Source organism: Charadrius vociferus, unplaced genomic scaffold (genome assembly GCF_000708025.1).
Source record: "Charadrius vociferus isolate BGI_N301 unplaced genomic scaffold, ASM70802v2 scaffold82, whole genome shotgun sequence".
NCBI lineage: Eukaryota > Metazoa > Chordata > Aves > Charadriiformes > Charadriidae > Charadrius > Charadrius vociferus.
In genome coordinates this window covers 4,044,570-4,062,536 of record NW_009647401.1, presented here as the reverse complement: position 1 = coordinate 4,062,536, position 17,967 = coordinate 4,044,570, and the positions used below count along the sequence as shown (strand labels likewise).

Here is a 17,967-nt window from a genome sequence, read left to right as displayed (position 1 = left end):
TGATTGCATCTCCTGGTGTCGGCTTTCTGCCACTCTGGGGAATTCCCAGGTCTTATGCAAAACTTTCCCTTTTAAAGCCCCCTGTCTTTGCTTGTCCCCGTCTTCCTCTTGGGCGACTTCCAGGCTCCAGACATGGGGCTTCCTAAAGCCCGTGCATCTGCTGTGCTTTTGGTCCTGTCTGCTCTGGAGGTCTGTGCCCTGGACAGCTACATCGCAGCCATCTACGAGCACAACGTGGTCTTGTCAGAGGACACTGAAGTGCCAGTTTCTCCTGAGGAGGCCTTGATGTTGATGGACAAAAATATGGCAATTTTGGAAGTGGCCATTGAAGAAGCAGCCAGACAGGTATTATCACAGAGTTAGAGACATTCTTTTTGGTAAACACTGACCATTTATTTTCTTAATGCTGTTTTTTGGTTCTGTATGTTGGTATAAGGGTGCCCATATCATCGTAACTCCTGAAGATGGCATTTATGGCTGGGTCTTCACAAGGGAAACAATATACCCTTATCTTGAGGATATCCCAGACCCACAGCTGGACTGGATTCCTTGTGCTGATCCTGGAAGGTATCGTCCCTGCTGTGCATGGGGAATGGTCCAATGGGAAAGACAGCTACCTTTAGGAGTGGTTGTTGGTAGTTTTAAATGTCTTGGAACAACCACTGTGAAATGAAGGCTGGTTAGACATCATGCAGTTGCCATAAATAGCTTCAGACAACTTCCCTCATCATTTTTCTCTGTCATTTTTTCTCACTGCAATTCTTTTGATTTTAGTTAGTATACTCATAAAGGTGGAGGTATATTTCGAAGAAAAACACTAACTTACAGAATCTACATTTCAGTAATATATTGCATTCATGTTGTAGAAATTTTTTTTTAAGATCCATATATATTAGGAGTATTTATGAAAAAAAAAACCAAACAGCTACTACTGAAAGGATATACTGCACAATTTCAAATTTCTATTTTTGAATCATGATGCGGTAGCCTTTTTATTCTGTTATTTTCCATAACAATTTGCAGCGTGTTTTGAGGCTGGTGAAAGATAGCGAAATGCACCATAGAAGAAACAAATCCTAAGCTACCTCCCAGCACAGCAGCTGAATGAAGACCTGAGCAGAAAGCTGAGATTAGCCTATGTATCTCTGTAACATCAATGCTATGCCACGTGCCAGCAGCAGAAGGGAGACTCTAAGGTGGGAAGATCTGCTTTCCCTGTGAGGAAACCCCTGTGTTTCTCACTTATCTAACGTGAGGTGAAGCCCAAGTTTCAGCACGCTAAGCTTTGAAGCACAAGACCACTGCCTTCTGTTGAATAACAGAAAATGACAGTCTCCTATTAGAAATAACTAACTTAAACGTATCATTCTTGTGATTTGTAATATCAGTGTTGGCATTTTTTATGGCTTGACTGGCTTTGACGTTTATTTCCTTTCTTCCTTGCCTCCTGTTTAGGTTTGCTCCCTCACCAGTGCTGGAAAGACTGAGCTGTCTGGCGAGGAATAACTCCATCTACGTGGTTGCTAATATGGGAGACAAGAAGCTGTGTAATTCCAGTGATCCAAGGTGCCCAAGCGATGGTCACTATCAGTTCAATACCAACGTTGTCTTTGACTCAGAAGGAAAACTGGTGGCTCGTTATCACAAGGTAAGAAGATTTTACAATGTTGAGGAAGGGCATGATCCTCGGGTGATTAAAAATGTGAAACAGAAGCTTCTTCCCAGGCTTAAATATGTTTGTACATAGAGTCATTATAGAGCAGGTGTCAGGTGAAAGCCACTGCCTTAAGATATCTTCATTAATAGCAAGTAATTAAATGCAATTAATTAAAACTCAGTAAGCCTTCTATTTTTACTGCTTCTCAAGAGGAAGTAACACATGAGATATTAGAACATTAATGTCCTAAATTCTTGCTAGCTAAATACAAATCCCCTTCACTAGTGTAAGTCAAAACCACAGATATTTGTGCTTGACTCCTGCAGTGGCATGAATTCTCCTTTTCGAAATTAAGATACAGCGTGTTCACAAAACATGTTCTCTATTACTTTTATTTAAGTGAATCAGTATTATAGTCAATACTGGACTGATTTAAATGGTTTGATTTCTTTTCTAATCTTTTTTTTTCTCTGTCCCTTCATTTCCATGAACAGTACAACCTTTTTGTGACAGAGAAACAGTTCAATTACCCCAAGGATCCAGAATTTGTGACTTTCAATACATCCTTTGGCTACTTTGGCATTTTCACTTGTGCAGACATACTCTATCATGAACCAGCTGTGGTCTTGGCAAGCACATTTCTGGTTGACACCATTCTGTTCCCAACTGCTTGGGGTAACACTCTTCCACTTTTGTCAGCGGTCCAGTTTCACTCAGCATGGGCCATGGGAATGGGTGTCAACTTTCTTTCAGCAAATACTCGCAACTCCACTTTAAATATGACAGGTAATGTGATAGTGTTCTAATTCACCTTGTTCACGTGGGCAACATTTATATCTATGTAGTAGAGTTTACCTGAGCAGAAATTCCCATTACCTTTAGGGCGTGCATGCACATGTCAAGGGGATTAGGACAAGACAGCTAAAAAGGAAATCAAAATATTACATGTAAGAACTCAGAAATGCTTAAGTTGTCTAGAACACCTTTAGTTATTTGTTAAATGATCCGGTTTTTTTGAGATTTTATGCATGTGATTTTTCATCATCTCACCCTGACCTGATGTTTATCATGTTCATGTGAAGGCCCAAACTTTTTTTCTCCACTAGGTGGAAACCTAACTCTGAGAAATGTTCCTGTCAGTCTTGCAAACATTGCTTCTGGGCTTGAGACCTCGCGTCAAATTTTCTTTGCAGGCTCTGTTTTCACTGTATATTTTTCCTGAACAGATAATATAAGTCATGCACAAGTTTCATAGGTATGTGCTTGTAGAAGTGAGAGAAATTTACTGGTGTTGCTAAAATGTAGCCCTAAATTTTGCCTTCCAAATAAAAGCAGATATGGGCCATTCCTTTTAGTTCTCAGTCATTGATGACCCTGTGTCACACAACACATTCTTTGTGGATAGGTTTTACTCTGGGCTGTAAAGATTTATGTATTTATGTAAAGAGCTTGCATAAAGATATGACTTATGGTAATATATTTTCCTTACAGATTTTTTTTTGCTTTGGCAGTTTTGTCATTCATTTTAATCAGCACTACTGATTTTTGATGCAGCTAAACTCAGTAAGAAATGTACAGCTTCAGCCACTTAAATCATATATAATGGCATATAATTAGCACACAAATCTTGTCACTTACAGTACATGAAACATCAGAGTTTGATCTACTTCCCATTGGTTGCAAAAAGCATTATGTTAGGATAGTAGTCCATGAAGGCTTAATTTAGTTTCAAAACAACCTGACAAACGTTAGAATAAATTTTGGCACATGTTTAATTAGTGAAGACTGCTTACTTGTACCATACACTTGCTTTCAGATTAAAAGCTTTCTGGTGTTATGTGTTTGCAGGGAGTGGTATTTATGCCCCAGATGGTCCGAGAGCGTATTATTACAATACAGAAACAGAAAATGGTCACCTTTTGGTGACAGAACTGAGTTCACGCCCACGTTTGTCTCCTGACTATCCTGCTGCTGTTAACTGGAAATTGTATGCCAGCAGTATTGAACAGCTTCCATCAAACAATTGCTATTTCAGTGGGGTCGTCTACCATGATCTCTTCTCCTTCATGGAGCTCACTGAACCCGAGGGAAGTCATGCCGTTTGCCAGCAGGACCTCTGTTGCCATCTGAGTTACAAGATGGCAGAGAAGCAGAAGGATGACATTTATGTTCTGGGTGCCTTTGATGGGCTACATGTTGTTGAAGGAGAGTATTATTTGCAGGTAAAGGTTTTCTGTTGCTGTTTGGATAGTGGGAAGGCTGGAATGTTCTCTTTGCAGCCCATTTGCATTTGTCTCATTTCTGGTTGAGGGGGTTCAAGAAGAGGCATTTTTTAGCCCCCTCTGAAAACATCTGTTTTCTTGATGATGCATTTTGACTTCATGAGGGGTGTTGATCCTGCTTCTATGTCTAGGTTACAAATGCTGACAAAGTCAAGACCCTGAGTTAACCCTGTGCTATAATGCTTCAAGGAGGTTTCCACATATGTGTATCAAAGGAAAGAAGATCGTAGAGTTCTCCCTGTCTTCATAGGGATGCTCTTGTCAAAACAGAGAGCTGTTTCTTACTCAGTGGATTGTGCATCGTGCTGATGTGATTCTCCAACACACAGTTATCTAACAGAATGAAGAAACTAAATATGGATATAACCTTTGTGTTCCAATGTCTTGTCAGAGTGTTGGTTCTTTTAAGTTTCACTGTTAGGGTTTTTTTAATGTGCTGTTATCTTTGCATCTTTTCTTTGTGTCTTGAGAGTATTCCCACAAATACGTATGGCTTCAGTTTTTTAGGAAACTCAGACAGGGCTGAAGTAACTCATGTAGGTCACAAACTATTCCACATCTATGACTAAATGCATATGTATTATGCATGATGCACATGTAACTTATAAACACATATGTGTACTCACAGACAGAATGCTTTGCTGTGGTGGAGGCAAAGAACTGTCTCTATAAGGTTCAAGTGCCACCCCCAGATCCTCTTTGCCTAAATAAATGAGTAGATTTATTGAGCCATTTCTTCATCATGACAGCTTTTCTTACAATTAAACCCAGCTCTTGATTGTTGAAAGCTTAGAGGTATTTTGCCTTTGTGTATCTTCCTCCCTGCAGATATGCACGCTGCTCAAGTGCAAGAGCACAGACCTGAACACATGTGGGCAACCGGTGGAGACGGCTCAGACCAAGTTTGAGATGTTCTCCCTCAGCGGCACGTTTGGCACTAACTACGTCTTTCCAGAAGTCCTGTACAGCGGGGTGCAGCTGGCCCCCGGGGAGTTTGAGGTAATGGGGCACCCTTGTGAGTTGTCAGACCTGTAGCACAAATGGTCAAAAAGCTGCTACAAGACAAAGGACCAGCTTGGTAATTATCAGTGTCCTCTATTTCAGTAATTGGCTTGAGTTCAAAGCAGCTTTATTTCTACCTGATTCTCCTGGTTGCATTCATAAAGCAGTTCCATTTTGCTGATTCCCTTCTTCCCTGTCCCCCCAAATCCGCTAGAACACTATCTTGCTCAAAGAGAAGTGTAATTTTTCTCAGACTTTGTGGTAGCTCCAAGTGAGCTACCACATCTCTCAACTAGATCAACATTAATGCATTAAATAAGTATATTATTTTGTGTTTGTCATACAATAGTACTGCTTTGCTGATCTTCCTGTTTATTTTCCTTTTCCGTAACTAGGTGCTACCTGATGGACGTCTGATAAGTCGGATGAGTACATCAAAGCCAGTTTTGAGTGTAACACTCTTTGGGAGGTGGTATGAAAAGGACCCTCCACACACACAGCAAGCTTCACCATGATTTCATGACAGGTCCTTAAAGATCTAATCTGCTTGCTTTTGTAATGCTAATTAATCCTAATTAATCATAATGTTAATTAATGTTAATGAGTGTTAATATCCATAATTGTAGTGGCATTCTATTTCTCAAGTTGCCTTGTCTAAAGCATAGTCATTGCACATTGCACATTGATTTTGCAGCAAAAATAAATTACTCTGCTGGGCAGTTCTGTATGTGTTTTTATATGATAGCGTTGGTTGTCATAGGCTTGACCTTGACACTGGGGACAATAGAAAATAAATTCCTCTGACTTTAGTAGTGTAGGAGTCAGGCACATTGCAGTGGGTTGTGGCCCAATAGCAACTGATTTTTAATTATTTGAAATTTTTGGTGGAGTATTAGAAGTCGTTTCCACAACACTGTTCCTCCCCATTTCTGAACACACTTTTCTAAACCAGAGATTAACAGAACCTTTGAAGGCTAATGGTTGAACTATTATCATTTACATTCAAAAAGAAAACAAGCCTTGAAACACCGTTGCTTCAAAACCAGTTATTCAGTTTGGCACACGTTGTAACGTGTTATCATGCCATGCCCTAACTCACAGTTGGATCAGTCTACTTGAATCTTTCTGGTCAGAGTTTTAGGGTGTGAAAAATTTCCTTTCCATGAAGCTCTTGATAACCGTGTCACCTTTTCCAAGCAGTTAGGTGAGCCCATATAAAAAATTCTCAAAATAAGCAATTTTGAAGGTACATATCTGTCTTCCTGTGAGATGGTTGCTCATGCTGGTGCGAGGGAGAGTCAGGACTAGGCAGGCAGGTGTTGGGAAAGGCTAGTGAGCGGCTTCGACAGCTTGAACACACTAGCACGTGTGCGGGGGCAGGCCCTGCAGGCTGTGCTTTCTAAGCAAGTGGACTGGATTACTTTGCGGGGCGCAGCTAAGATTTCTATGTGCAGTTGCTTCTGGTGTTTGTTCTGCAGGTTTGTTTTCAAATAAAAACATTGTTCACATTTAATCTGACCAACGTCATAAAAAATAGGCTTGCAGAATGCAAAATACATTACTTCTGAGCAAAGTGAACGTTGTAAAAAACAAGATTTTAGTCTGTAAATATATTAAATTGTAACCCTCTACAATTCATGTAATACAAGTGATGGAAAACACTCTACTTGTTTGTGGAGAAAAAGCACTGTATCTCTACGTTTATATCTGCGCCCTAGGACATGGTGTCTTGTTACAGCTAAGCAACATAACTATGTGCTGTTGCTCAAAATGAGCGGCTTCTGATTTCCTCACCTCTGCCCGCACATCCTCATTGCTTTGCAGTGATTGCATGGTTGCAGGTGTGACCCTTCACACAGGCTTCTCCACACCAAGATTAACCCTTCAAATACGGAGTAGTCATCCACACAGTCTCTCTTAGCACAAGAAAAGGAGCAGGACCACAATCTGAAGATGGACTACCTCTACAGCCAAGCTGATTTAACATCAAATCACATCCTGTTTCACAAAAGTAAGTCCTCAGATAACTTTGGTCTTCGTGCATTAGCAGAGATGAGGGAGAGTGCAGTAGAGAGGTGAGTGGACTGGAAGAACGGAGGTGCGAAAAGTAGAGGGAGGTCTAGGATAAATTTCCTCTTACATTGCCCACAGCCGACAGCCATGCTATAGCCTGGACTGCTGTAGTTGCATTAAGTTTTATTTAGTGGGTTTGTTTGTTTAACTAGAGTAGTTCCTTGTTCCTGGATGAGCTCCCAGTTCTGCAGGCAGTAGGTGGTGGTGCCTGCTGGTACAGAGGCCGACAGGGATGCCTCCATCCCACCGTACCACAGAAGCCCTCCTGTCCTGGCAGCTTGACTTGAACTTTGTGGGTGTCCTGGTTTGAGGTAAAACAGGATCAGTTTTGTTCAGTAACTTTACCTCTTAGCTAGGCTTCTTCTAACCACTGAAATTAACAGCATATTGTGCAGACAATATTTGCTCTCTCAGAGCGATAAGACCAATGTTTATAGCTGAAGCCAAGGGATGGTATGCAGAGAGGCTCTTGCTTACACTTATTGCCATAAAACCCAAGGCCAGATAACTTTGTTATTTGCCCCATTGGAGGGTCGGAAGCAGAAAAGCGTAGAGAGATCCCACCTGCGGGGAGGAGCAGACAGGGCAGGTGACCCAAAACTGACCAACGGGGTATTCCATCCCATCTGCCTCATGCTCAGTATAAAGCCGAGGGATCAAAGGGTCAGCCCTCTTTCTTCAATGGCCAACATCTGAGGAGGACTCTGTTTGTTTGTCTGCCTTTGATCCCGATCCTGAATCCAGATCTGGAATCCAATTCCCGACCATCACTGAGTCCAGACTGAGACTTTCCCAGTGCCTGCCGGTGACGTGATTGTCATCTTGGGAGCTTGATACGGTTTTGTATATATTTCATTATTTCCTTTTTATTATTTTATTAACATTTCATTAAAGTAGTTTAGTTCCTTCTAAACTCATAAGTCTCTTTTTCCCTTCTCTGCCTCTCTCTTTGAAGAGGGGTAGCGGGGACCATCTGTTGGTCCCACCTGGGGTCCCCCACGTCTCTAGTAGCTGATTTGGCCTAAACCACGACAGTGGGGCAGCACCCCAGCCCCTGCACTTGTAACTTTTTCTGCTCAGCCCTGCCAGGGTAGTCACCTTTCTGGGCTGACTATTGTCCTAGCTGTTGTTAAAGAAGGGAGCATTTACTGCCTCCACCTTCAGACTCCTGATTATGGTTAATGTGACACAAGCCGTATTTAATTTTACAAGAAAAAGAGAGAGGAAAGAAAAAGGCTTCCAAGCTACATTACTTCAATTGTCACCGAAATCTCTCTTGCAGCCTTTTAAAGGCTCGTATTTAAGGCTCCTGAATGAGCATGCTGTATCTAGCAATGTATGCAGAGAAGTACTTACAGGTAATCGTTACCAGATGTGAATCTGTGTTCCTAATGGTTGAAACCCTCGATCAGTGCTACTCTTGCAGGGAACTCGCTGGTGCTTGCATTCACCCACATTTCTGTCTTTTCTGAGGCAGCTCTACAAAGACAGTCTGCTGTAGCCAAAGGCAGACAGCCTGTTCTGCTTCCCACTATTCAGAAAACCTTTTCCAAATTAGAATGCCGCAATGACTAGAAAGTCAAAAAACGGAAAATGTCATAGCAAAAAATGCATTTGAACAGAATCAAAGATTAAAAACGAAAGCCTCTCCATACACAGCATGTTCCTGGGGACAGGAAAGGTAAGCAGAGGAGCAGGCATGCCACTGCACCTGGTGAACTAGCCCTCTGCTTCAGGCTAGCGGCAGCCAGGCAACGAGATACTCTGTTAATGGTCCAGCTAGTGGCTTACCTGCCTGATTTCAGAGGAAAACATTCCGTCCAGATGCCTATTTTCTGGTGGAAGGCTGTTGAAAAGTGATGGACAGCTAAACAGAAGCAACTGGGAGAGCCACTGGGATAAATGCAAGGGCCAGTTCTGTTGCTGGCATGTTAAAGTGTATTACACCTAAGTACAGTGAGATGCTCACGTAATGACTTTGGTCTAAAGAAACTCAGGGAAGCAAGTTCCTCATACTGGCAGATAGCACTGGAACTGGGGAATATGAAGACACTAGAATAAAGCAGTTTTTAAGACCCTCGGTTTTGCCACTCAAACAGAAGACTAGCTCCAGGGGAGACACATCCACCTTTCACCTGGGTATCAGAGTTGAGCTAACATAGATAGCAAAAATCTATTGCAATCAACTGAAAGAGAAAAATATAATAATAAAAACTGAACTGTTCTTCCTAGTCGCGTGTTTAATGACTTATTTTGATATTGGCACAATTAGTCTTGGCATTGCCCAGTTTTTTAATCCAGTTGAGTCGCGACATCCTTAACTGCGTACTGTTATACTTTCCCATATGTCAACAGCAATGGTTGAATCCAAGGTAATGCTTTAACAGACCAGCACTTCCTTCCTCCTTCAAAGTTAAATTTTGTCCCTCTTTTCTTTTCTATGCATGCCCCTTTTGTGTCATTTTTCTGTGACTCAGAGCATTCTAGGAGCTTTGCGGCACTAGCCATGGTCCCTTCCCAGCCTCTCCTGCACGCTGCGGTGTTTGCGCTCGCAGTCCTTCAGGCCCTTGCCTCCAACACCTTCATCGCAGCTGTCTACGAGCACGCAGTCATCCTGCCAGATGCCACTGAGGAGCCCGTTTCTCCTGACGATGCTTTGGCCCTGATGAACAAAAACATGGATGTCTTGGAAGGCGCCATCAAAGAAGCCGCCCAGCAGGTACTAAGCATATTGAGAGTGTTGTTAATTAATGTTTTCTTCTCCTGCTCACCCTCCTGGTTGTCTGCTGATGAGTGAAATCTTAACGGATCTTGTGTCAGGGTGCCCACATCATTGTGACTCCTGAAGACGGCATTTATGGTTGGCGTTTCACAAGAGAAGCCATTTACCCCTACCTGGAAGATATCCCTGACCCGGCTGTGAACTGGATTCCCTGCACCGACCCCACAAGGTGATTGCTTCTGCAGTGATTTATGTGGTTTCAAATTCATGTTTCATGGAGTCATGAGCTGCTCCTAATAAATGCCTGGGAACTGCTAATGCTTTTGACATGAGGGTAAGTTTCAATTAAAGTTGCATATGAAGGTAAGTTACCCGATAAAATATATATCATGTCTATGTCGAGTTGACAAGAGAACCCTGTTAAAAAAAATGGGGTTTGAATTAGACACTTTAAAGAGAAATTCAAACACTATACAGAATTTGTGTTACTGAATGGAGAGGAAAAGTCTTTTTTGCACTTGGAAGAGCTTTGATGCCAGAATGTGCTGTTTCTCATTCTGCTTTCATTTTTTTCACACTATCTTGAATAGAACTGATTGTTAATTCTTAACACTAGTTTTTATTTGTTTTGTTGGTTTGTTTGTTCCTTTACAAAAGCCATGTTCAAATAAAAGCACACATACCATTTTTGTGGACAGCCAAGAACTAGTTTCTGAGTAGCTAATAACAGAGGTGAGGAGAGGCTAGTCCAAACCTCTGAGTGAAGCAAACCCAGAAACTTTTAGTGTTAGTTTTTCACAATTTAGATAAGATAAAGGCCGAATTGCTAGACTGTCTGTTCTGTAGAACATGATCTGTCATTCAAGCACCACGTGCCAGCAGGGACAAGCTAACCTATAGCTCAGCACTGGACTTCAGATCCATACAGCATGCAATAAGTGCTCAGCCGTGGAGCTACAACTGTGGTCTGCTTTTTCCACGGTGGTTTTCTGCAGCTGCTCAATGATGAGATACTTAGAGCATATTATTACATCTGTGAGGATGTAATTCCTCAATGGTCCCAAGAGGAAGATTCACAATGGGGCGAAGTGCAGGATGTGCAACTTTCTACTAAGACATAAGCAGCCAAAATACATAGAGTCTTTCAGTGAATGTGGGGTGTGGGGTAGCAGCGTGTCTAAGTAGATCTTTATTCCAATTCTTCACACAGGTGGTTTTTGTGAAGGTGATCTGTGTGTCTCTTCACTGTCCTAAATCAGGCTTTTCATTACCAACTTGTGGGAATATAATGCCTGCCATCAGTCTGGCATGCCCTATTCCATGGTGCTACCTATGTACCTATGTATCTTGCATTATGGTCCTCCCCTATGGCCCAGTCCACCTATGACCTTTCACAGAATGACTTCAATGAGCTTACCAAAGCTCACGCACGCTTTGTAAAACCAAATGCCCACCTTACAGAGGGCGACGTCTGCTCTCTTCTGCCCTGGCATGGATGCTTCAGAGGTCCTTCCAGTTTATGGCACAAGGCCTGTCACATCTTGAAATGAATATCCCACTGCTGTTCATGCCATGGCTAGAGGACTATGTAGTCCATGTAGTCCATCCGTGGGAGGAGATGAATTGTCTTGACCACATCAGCTGCAGTATTCCTGAGTTGAGCTGCAGCTCAACTCGGCTTGATGTGTCGAGGGCCCAGAGCTACAAGTCCTCAGGTGCTGCTATGCCAGACGCTAAGATATTTTCCTGTGTGACACCAAATTAGTCTCTCCCTCTGACCAGCAATTCCTCTCCTGCCCTTTCCCAGCCCTAGGATTATCTGCTTGCTGCAGAACACTTTCTGGGTGCCAAGGGGTGCTGGCAGGCAGCCCAGGGGTGGCGTGTCCCTCTGGATACCTATGGGAGGACTCCAGGACCAGCCCCAAGGTGCAGGAAGCAACCTGAGGGATTGCTGCAGCCACCCTCTGTATCTGCCTGCCCTACCATGACCGCAGGATCGCGAGTGCTGCTGGCGTGTCCTCAGCACTCCAGCAATGAGCACCACTAATAGCACAGTTTTTGTTAGTATTTTTCTTTCCTTTTCCCTAAAATGCATTAGATTTGCTCCAGCTCCAGTGCAGGAACGACTCAGCTGCATGGCCAGGAATAACTCCATCTACGTGGCTGCGAACATCGGGGACAAGAAGGTGTGTAACTGCAGTGATCCCAGCTGCCCCAGCGACGGTCGCTACCAGTACAACACCGATGTCGTCTTTGACCCAGAAGGGAAACTGGTGGCTCGTTACCACAAGGTAAAATGACTTTGGAAGTGGTCAGGAGCTTTTTTTCCACTTCTTCCAAAATGTCTTCATTTGGTGAGAGAATTAAATACCAGCCATAGTCCCATGGCAGTTTTTTGTTTCTGTTTATAATTGAAAAAGATCTCTCCTTTGCTGTGAAGTGTTGACTTCAAATTTACATTGCTGTTATGTTTCTCAAAATGAATGAAAAATGATCGCTCAGGTCCAATTTAGTGGCATATTGTTTTCCTTGACTTCCTTAGTTCATTAACTACCTATTACTGGAAATCCTGCTGCTTAAGCAGCTTTAGTTTTCAATGCCAGGTTTTCATCAGACTACCCCTTCATGTTCCAGGATTTAAAAATCTTCATTTGCATCTCGTCTTACATCAGTAGTCTGATTTAAGCAAGACAGGCCCTTTCCTATTGTTTGGTTGTTTTTTTTTCTGATGATGTTTCAGCACCTGTTTTTGCAAAACAGGAATTATCTAGACAAAAACAAGGACCTAAGCTGGGCATAAAACAAGATGAGGGCATTGAAACATTTGCACTCAATGAAGGTATCTTGTCTCAGTTTTATGTGCCTACCTGCAAGTTTCATCAAAGTTGTTTGAGGGTCACGTGCCAGATGTCATGCAGATGCGGCGAGACTTGAAGTCAGTTGTTTATTTAATGCACTTTGGGCCCAGTATTTCACCTGGTTCTTCGGACATGATGCCAAGATAATTTTTGTGAGCAAACTGGGCGAGGGGGATGCTGATACTATGGAGGATGTCCTCTCTGTGCCAGCCTGGCATGGCCCAGGCACTGCGTTGCAAGTTCAGTAAACTTGAACCTCTTTTCTTGCTTAGTGGCACATGTATACTGTCCAGGCCACCTGGAGATCAAAGGACTCTTTTAGTCAATGTGAATGTGAAGGAAGAAGGAAAACGTCAGAAAGCTGAGAGTTTTGCAGACTTGGATTCTTCTGTTAGCTGAGATCATCTGCCTGTCCCCCATCACCACTGCCTTTATTTTCTTCTCCACTCTGTAGTCTCCGTGTACTGTCTCACACTTTGTGATGGTGCTGGGTGCTGCCAGTCCTTCTGTGCCTCTCCACACCAAAGTCACCAATCCTGTCTCTTGGCGCCAGATCCTCCATGCTCCTCATCATTGTTGTTTCTCTTCTGTGTGTCTCTCAGCTGACCAAAATTATAAACTAGGTGGGGAGACTGGAGAGATTATTCTTATGGGAGCTGCAGGTGGCTGACACCAACAGACCTGCAGATAGTTGGTTGCTTTACTAGCTAAATGTGTCTCCCCATATCCACCTTTTGGGCACTATGGTGATCATACAATTTTAGCCTGACTTCCTAGATGTGAAGGCTTCAAACACAGGTTAAAAAACTTCTCTCGTCATTCTGAAAAATTTTAGGGAATAACTCCAGGATATTGCAGTAGATGCCTTTAATTGGTTTCTCTTTTTTCCTTCCCCTACAGTATAATCTTTTTATGTCAGAAACTCAGTTTAATTACCCAAAAGAGCCAGAAGCTGTCACCTTTGAGACTCCCTTTGGGAAGTTTGGCATTTTCACGTGCTTCGACATCCTTTTCCGAGAGCCTGCTGTGGTCCTGGTGAGTGAATTACAGGTGGATACCGTGCTCTTCCCGACAGCTTGGATGAATGTCCTGCCGTTTCTGACTGCGGTTGAGTTTCACTCTGCCTGGGCTATGGGCATGGGTGTCAATTTGCTTTCAGCAAATACACACAACATCAGCTTGGCAATGACAGGTAATTGATTCTCACTCTGTCTGAAAAATCTTTATAGCCATGAATCTTTATTCCCTGTTCTGCAAGGCGATTTTGCAGAGGAATATAATTTATTTATTTGGAAGGGGAAGAGTCTAGTCACCAAATTTTAAACCTGACAAGCCCTGTCCCTACTGATGCCATACAAAGCACAGCAAAAGTTGTGGTGTTTTCTTTGTTTCTCCCTGGCTTCTTAGGATTTTCCTTTCTTTCTTTTAATGTCTCTAAATAAGTAGTAAGTTTTTCCCCCTTCTATCTGAGTAGAAACTTCTGAAAATTAGGTTCTTTTTCTCTCCACCTGTAAGTCTCCAATTGAGTGCCCATTAATAAATATACTTGGAAACCCAACACATGGCTCCATCTATTCTGGCCAAATGAAAGACTTATTTGTAGCTGTATGTAACTCAGTTGTGGCAAGCTGAGTTAGACCTGTTGCAGTAATGCTGCTAAGAAGTCTGCATTTTCTTTTAAGAGTATAGCACTGATTTTCCAGGGCTTAGCTTATGGGATAGTATATTTCAGCTAGACCAGTATCTTCACTGAGCTGTGAAATCACAGCATTGGCTTGGGGCTTCTCATTTGAAATGTCTCACAGGGTACTGCTTGTTGTCCATTTTATGTGGCTCTTTGGCAGTGATGGGTATAGAATCATAGAATTGTCTAGGTTGGAAGGGACCTTTAAGATCACCAAGTCCAACCATCAACCTAGCAGTGCCAAAACCACTACTAAACCATGTCCCTAAGCACCACATCAGATCTTCTTTGATTTTCCTCTGTCGCTTGGCACTGGTCAGGTGTGAATTCCCCATATGGGGAGGAGTCCTCAGCCAATGTAAATGGGGCTGGACAGCTGCTATCTCCTTCTTGTGCTTCTGCTTCTCCTGCTTTTCCTGTTCACCAGTACAGGCCTATGATACTTGCCTGTGTGGCGTTTTGGATGGTCTCAATTGGTAGGTGGTCCTTTTACATGAATCAGCCAAGAAAAAAGGAATTCTCAAGAAACTCTGTTGCATGCAGGAGAAAAGAGAACTGGAGAGGCCATAAATACAACCATAACATAACATCCTCTGTCTTTGGCTACGCTGAGTGGACCTCACCCAGAGAAATAAATGCTGTTCTTTGCCAAAGCATGAGCTCTATGTACTGAGTTGCTAATGGTCACCTTTGGTGAGACTAAAATTTCTGTAATCTTTATGAAATAGTGGTTAAGCTACCAGTAGGGACAATTAAAGGACAATATGAAATTTTTTATTCTTTTTGGACTGACTATTGTGCTGTCCTCAGGGAGCGGTATTTATGCACCAGATGGAGCCAGAACATACTACTACAATATGAAAACTGGGGATGGTCACCTCCTCATTGCTGAACTAGATTCACACCCTCGCCTTTCTCTTGCCTCCCTGCCTGCTGTCAACTGGAGCTCATATGCTTCAAGTGTCAAAAGATTCTCATCAAATGACCATGATTTTGGAGGACTCATCTTCCATGACTGGTTCACTTTCACTGAACTCACTAAGCCTGAGGGGAATCTCACCGTTTGCCAGAAGGACCTCTGCTGTCACTTGAGCTACAAGATGGCAGGGAAACGAGAAGATGAAGTTTATGTACTAGGTGCTTTTGATGGGCTTCATGTTGTTGAAGGACAATACTATCTGCAGGTAATGATTCTCTGGGCAGGGGGGCTACTTGTTTTAGGAAGCTTTGTTACAAGGAGAAACCTGCAGCTCCTGTGGGGGAAAAGGACAATTACTTTCTTTTATGCTGGAGTCTTGATATCCTGTTTGTTAGCAATGGGAAATGGTTGCAGTGGAGAGGTGTCTAAACTTCTTTTAAGTTCCCAGAGTGCTCTCACTATTATTTTAAGCATGCAATATTGGCTAAATTTAGGTTCTCTTTTGTGACTATCTCCAGTAAGTGTTCTGAATCTCCTTGTAATCTTCATCAAAAGGTTGCTGTTAAAAAATCAGTTGATTGTATGTACCTTTATGAGACACTGTGATAATTTACATTCGCAGAGTTGTTAATTTTTTGTCATTACCTAAATCATAGCAATGAAGTTTACTGAAATGGCATATGACTTTTATTGGAAATGTCCACTCTTCCTATCTTTTAATCAAATGTTTGAGAAGACAGTGAATTACATCCTGTTTGAATTTGCTCAAAGCCATATTAGGAAACCTTTTTTGCTTTCATAATTAAGTTATTGTGCCAGCAGATTATTTTTTTTTTTGTTAGTTAGTTACTTCTGTCTGTCAACATGGCCTCTGCATACCAGATGATACATATTCCAGGATATGGGGGGAGGTCTTGGCTAGCAAACAGCTCATCTAATACATTTAAGAAGGTAGCTTGAATAAATTCAGTAAGCTTGCTTGGAAAATTTATTTCTGTTATTGTGCCAGATGGCCTCTACCAGTACTGAATTTTCTAGAGAAGACAGGAATTTCTACTTTTCATTTTTCCCTCAGTATTTTTTCATTTCCTCAGAATATACTGAGAGAATTTGGTTCTTTATTTCTCTGCTTATTTGCATTTAAACATGAAATAATATTTGCTGATGAATAATACTTCTAATGTTTGCAAATACACTTCTTCTATGCCACAATATTTGACATAAATAGACAAACTCCTCCATCATCTGTCAGCAAAACCAGCCAACATCCTTTGAATCTTCACAGGAGTGCTAGCCCTATTTCATATTTCTTTATGGTGTCCGTAAACATTTATCAGCTGTAACCTGCAGAATCAACTCTAAGGACAAAACATTGCCATTCCTAATTTCCTCTATGTGCTGCAACTACTAATACAAAACTGTAACAGAGGATGCCAACTTCATCACCTTGACAGACATTCACCAAGAGCTGGATGGAGAACATCTAGTTCAGATTTCCCATGGACTACTATCCATCTAATGAATTGTCATTAGCAACATGTACAAATATCAGTAAGAGGACCTGTATGTGCAGTTGTACAGCGTACCCATGAGTAGTACTCTGTTTCATTTGCCGAAAATTTCCATTCACAAACTCATCTTACTAAGACATGTGGGAAAGGAATATTCAAACAAGAGAACTGGCAATTGGAAGAATTAGCGGAAGCGACAGGATTGGCCTTCAGGGATGAAATAAGGTGCTCTGGCAGCATTTACATCAGAAACAGGTTATTTCTAACTACTAAGGCAATGCAGGTCTGCAATACCCCCAGTCAGATCAAGGTGTAAAAAAAATAAACTACGACTAAAAAAGAGTTGCTTAAAGATTATGAAAGAGATCCTGTGATGGTCACCTGCTCCGACACATGCTAGCTTTGATGACACAAGCCTTTCCTGACAGAGTGTTTCCGTCTTGCTAAATATGTTGTTGTGTTCTCCTCCCTGCAGATATGCACGCTGCTCAAGTGCAAGAGCACAGACCTGAACACATGTGGGCAACCGGTGGAGACGGCTCAGACCAAGTTTGAGATGTTCTCCCTCAGCGGCACGTTTGGCACTAACTACGTCTTTCCAGAAGTCCTGTACAGCGGGGTGCAGCTGGCCCCCGGGGAGTTTGAGGTAATGGGGCACCCTGGAGCTGTGTCATGCTCTGCGATGCTCTGCGGGACAGTAATGGAATAAACTGTCTCTAAACAGCCAGAGTGGACTTGCTCATAGTGAATAATCAGACCAATTAAATACCTTTTAATGAAGTCACTAGTTTCAGTAAGAGATACGGTCTGATGTACCTTCTTCCTGTTTTGTCACATCTTTCGGAGCTCTTAGCCTGTTAATATGAGTATTCCACTAATCATGTCCTTCTCTTACCTTTTTCAATCAGGTATTGAAGGATGGGCGCTTGATGAGTAAGACAAGACCAACAAAACCAGTTGTCACTGTGACGCTTTTTGGACGGTGGTATGAGAAGGATCATCTGAAACAAGACCCACAACCAGCAGCCTTCTTATGATATTACCATGACTGAAGCTGTACACTATTAATCTTATGTCTAAATGAGATACAGTATCCTCCACTGCAACAATCTCAACTATGTTTCTTATTTCCAGTTGCACAAACTTCTTATCAATGTGCTTTGTTTAGTAATAATGCAGCAGTACTATTTTATTGCTACCATTTAGTGAGAACTAGCTATTTCTATATCATGAGATTGCTAATATTTTATTAGTGCAAA

General features: G+C 42.2%; 2 protein-coding genes across 2 annotated transcripts; both read left to right on the top strand.

Moving 5' to 3' along the window:
• The first annotated feature begins 180 nt into the window (after positions 1 to 180).
• On the top strand, positions 181 to 6,726 carry LOC104282124 (pantetheinase-like). Its single transcript, XM_009880201.1, has 8 exons — positions 181 to 345; positions 437 to 567; positions 1,456 to 1,648; positions 2,152 to 2,443; positions 3,506 to 3,879; positions 4,768 to 4,938; positions 5,337 to 5,426; positions 6,565 to 6,726. The coding sequence occupies exons 1-8, from the start codon at positions 286 to 288 to the stop codon at positions 6,724 to 6,726; spliced, it is 1,473 nt and encodes a 490-aa protein (XP_009878503.1). The 5' UTR covers positions 181 to 285.
• Positions 6,727 to 9,520: 2,794 nt separating this feature from the next.
• LOC104282098 (pantetheinase-like) lies at positions 9,521 to 17,895 on the top strand. The gene is made up of 7 exons (XM_009880171.1): positions 9,521 to 9,733; positions 9,835 to 9,965; positions 11,835 to 12,027; positions 13,495 to 13,786; positions 15,089 to 15,462; positions 17,184 to 17,354; positions 17,617 to 17,895. The coding sequence occupies exons 1-7, from the start codon at positions 9,521 to 9,523 to the stop codon at positions 17,743 to 17,745; spliced, it is 1,503 nt and encodes a 500-aa protein (XP_009878473.1). The 3' UTR covers positions 17,746 to 17,895.
• Positions 17,896 to 17,967: the final 72 nt, after the last annotated feature.

Coding starts and splice junctions, on each gene's coding strand:
- LOC104282124 (XM_009880201.1), top strand. CDS start 286: ATGTTGATGGACAAAAATATGGCAATTTTGGAAGTGGCCATTGAAGAA. Junction 346..436: donor TTGAAGAAGCAGCCAGACAG/GTATTATCACAG, acceptor TGTTGGTATAAG/GGTGCCCATATCATCGTAAC. Junction 5,427..6,564: donor GGAGGTGGTATGAAAAGGAC/CCTCCACACACA, acceptor TATTAAATTGTA/ACCCTCTACAATTCATGTAA.
- LOC104282098 (XM_009880171.1), top strand. CDS start 9,521: ATGGTCCCTTCCCAGCCTCTCCTGCACGCTGCGGTGTTTGCGCTCGCA. Junction 9,966..11,834: donor CCCTGCACCGACCCCACAAG/GTGATTGCTTCT, acceptor AAAATGCATTAG/ATTTGCTCCAGCTCCAGTGC. Junction 17,355..17,616: donor TGGCCCCCGGGGAGTTTGAG/GTAATGGGGCAC, acceptor TTTTTCAATCAG/GTATTGAAGGATGGGCGCTT.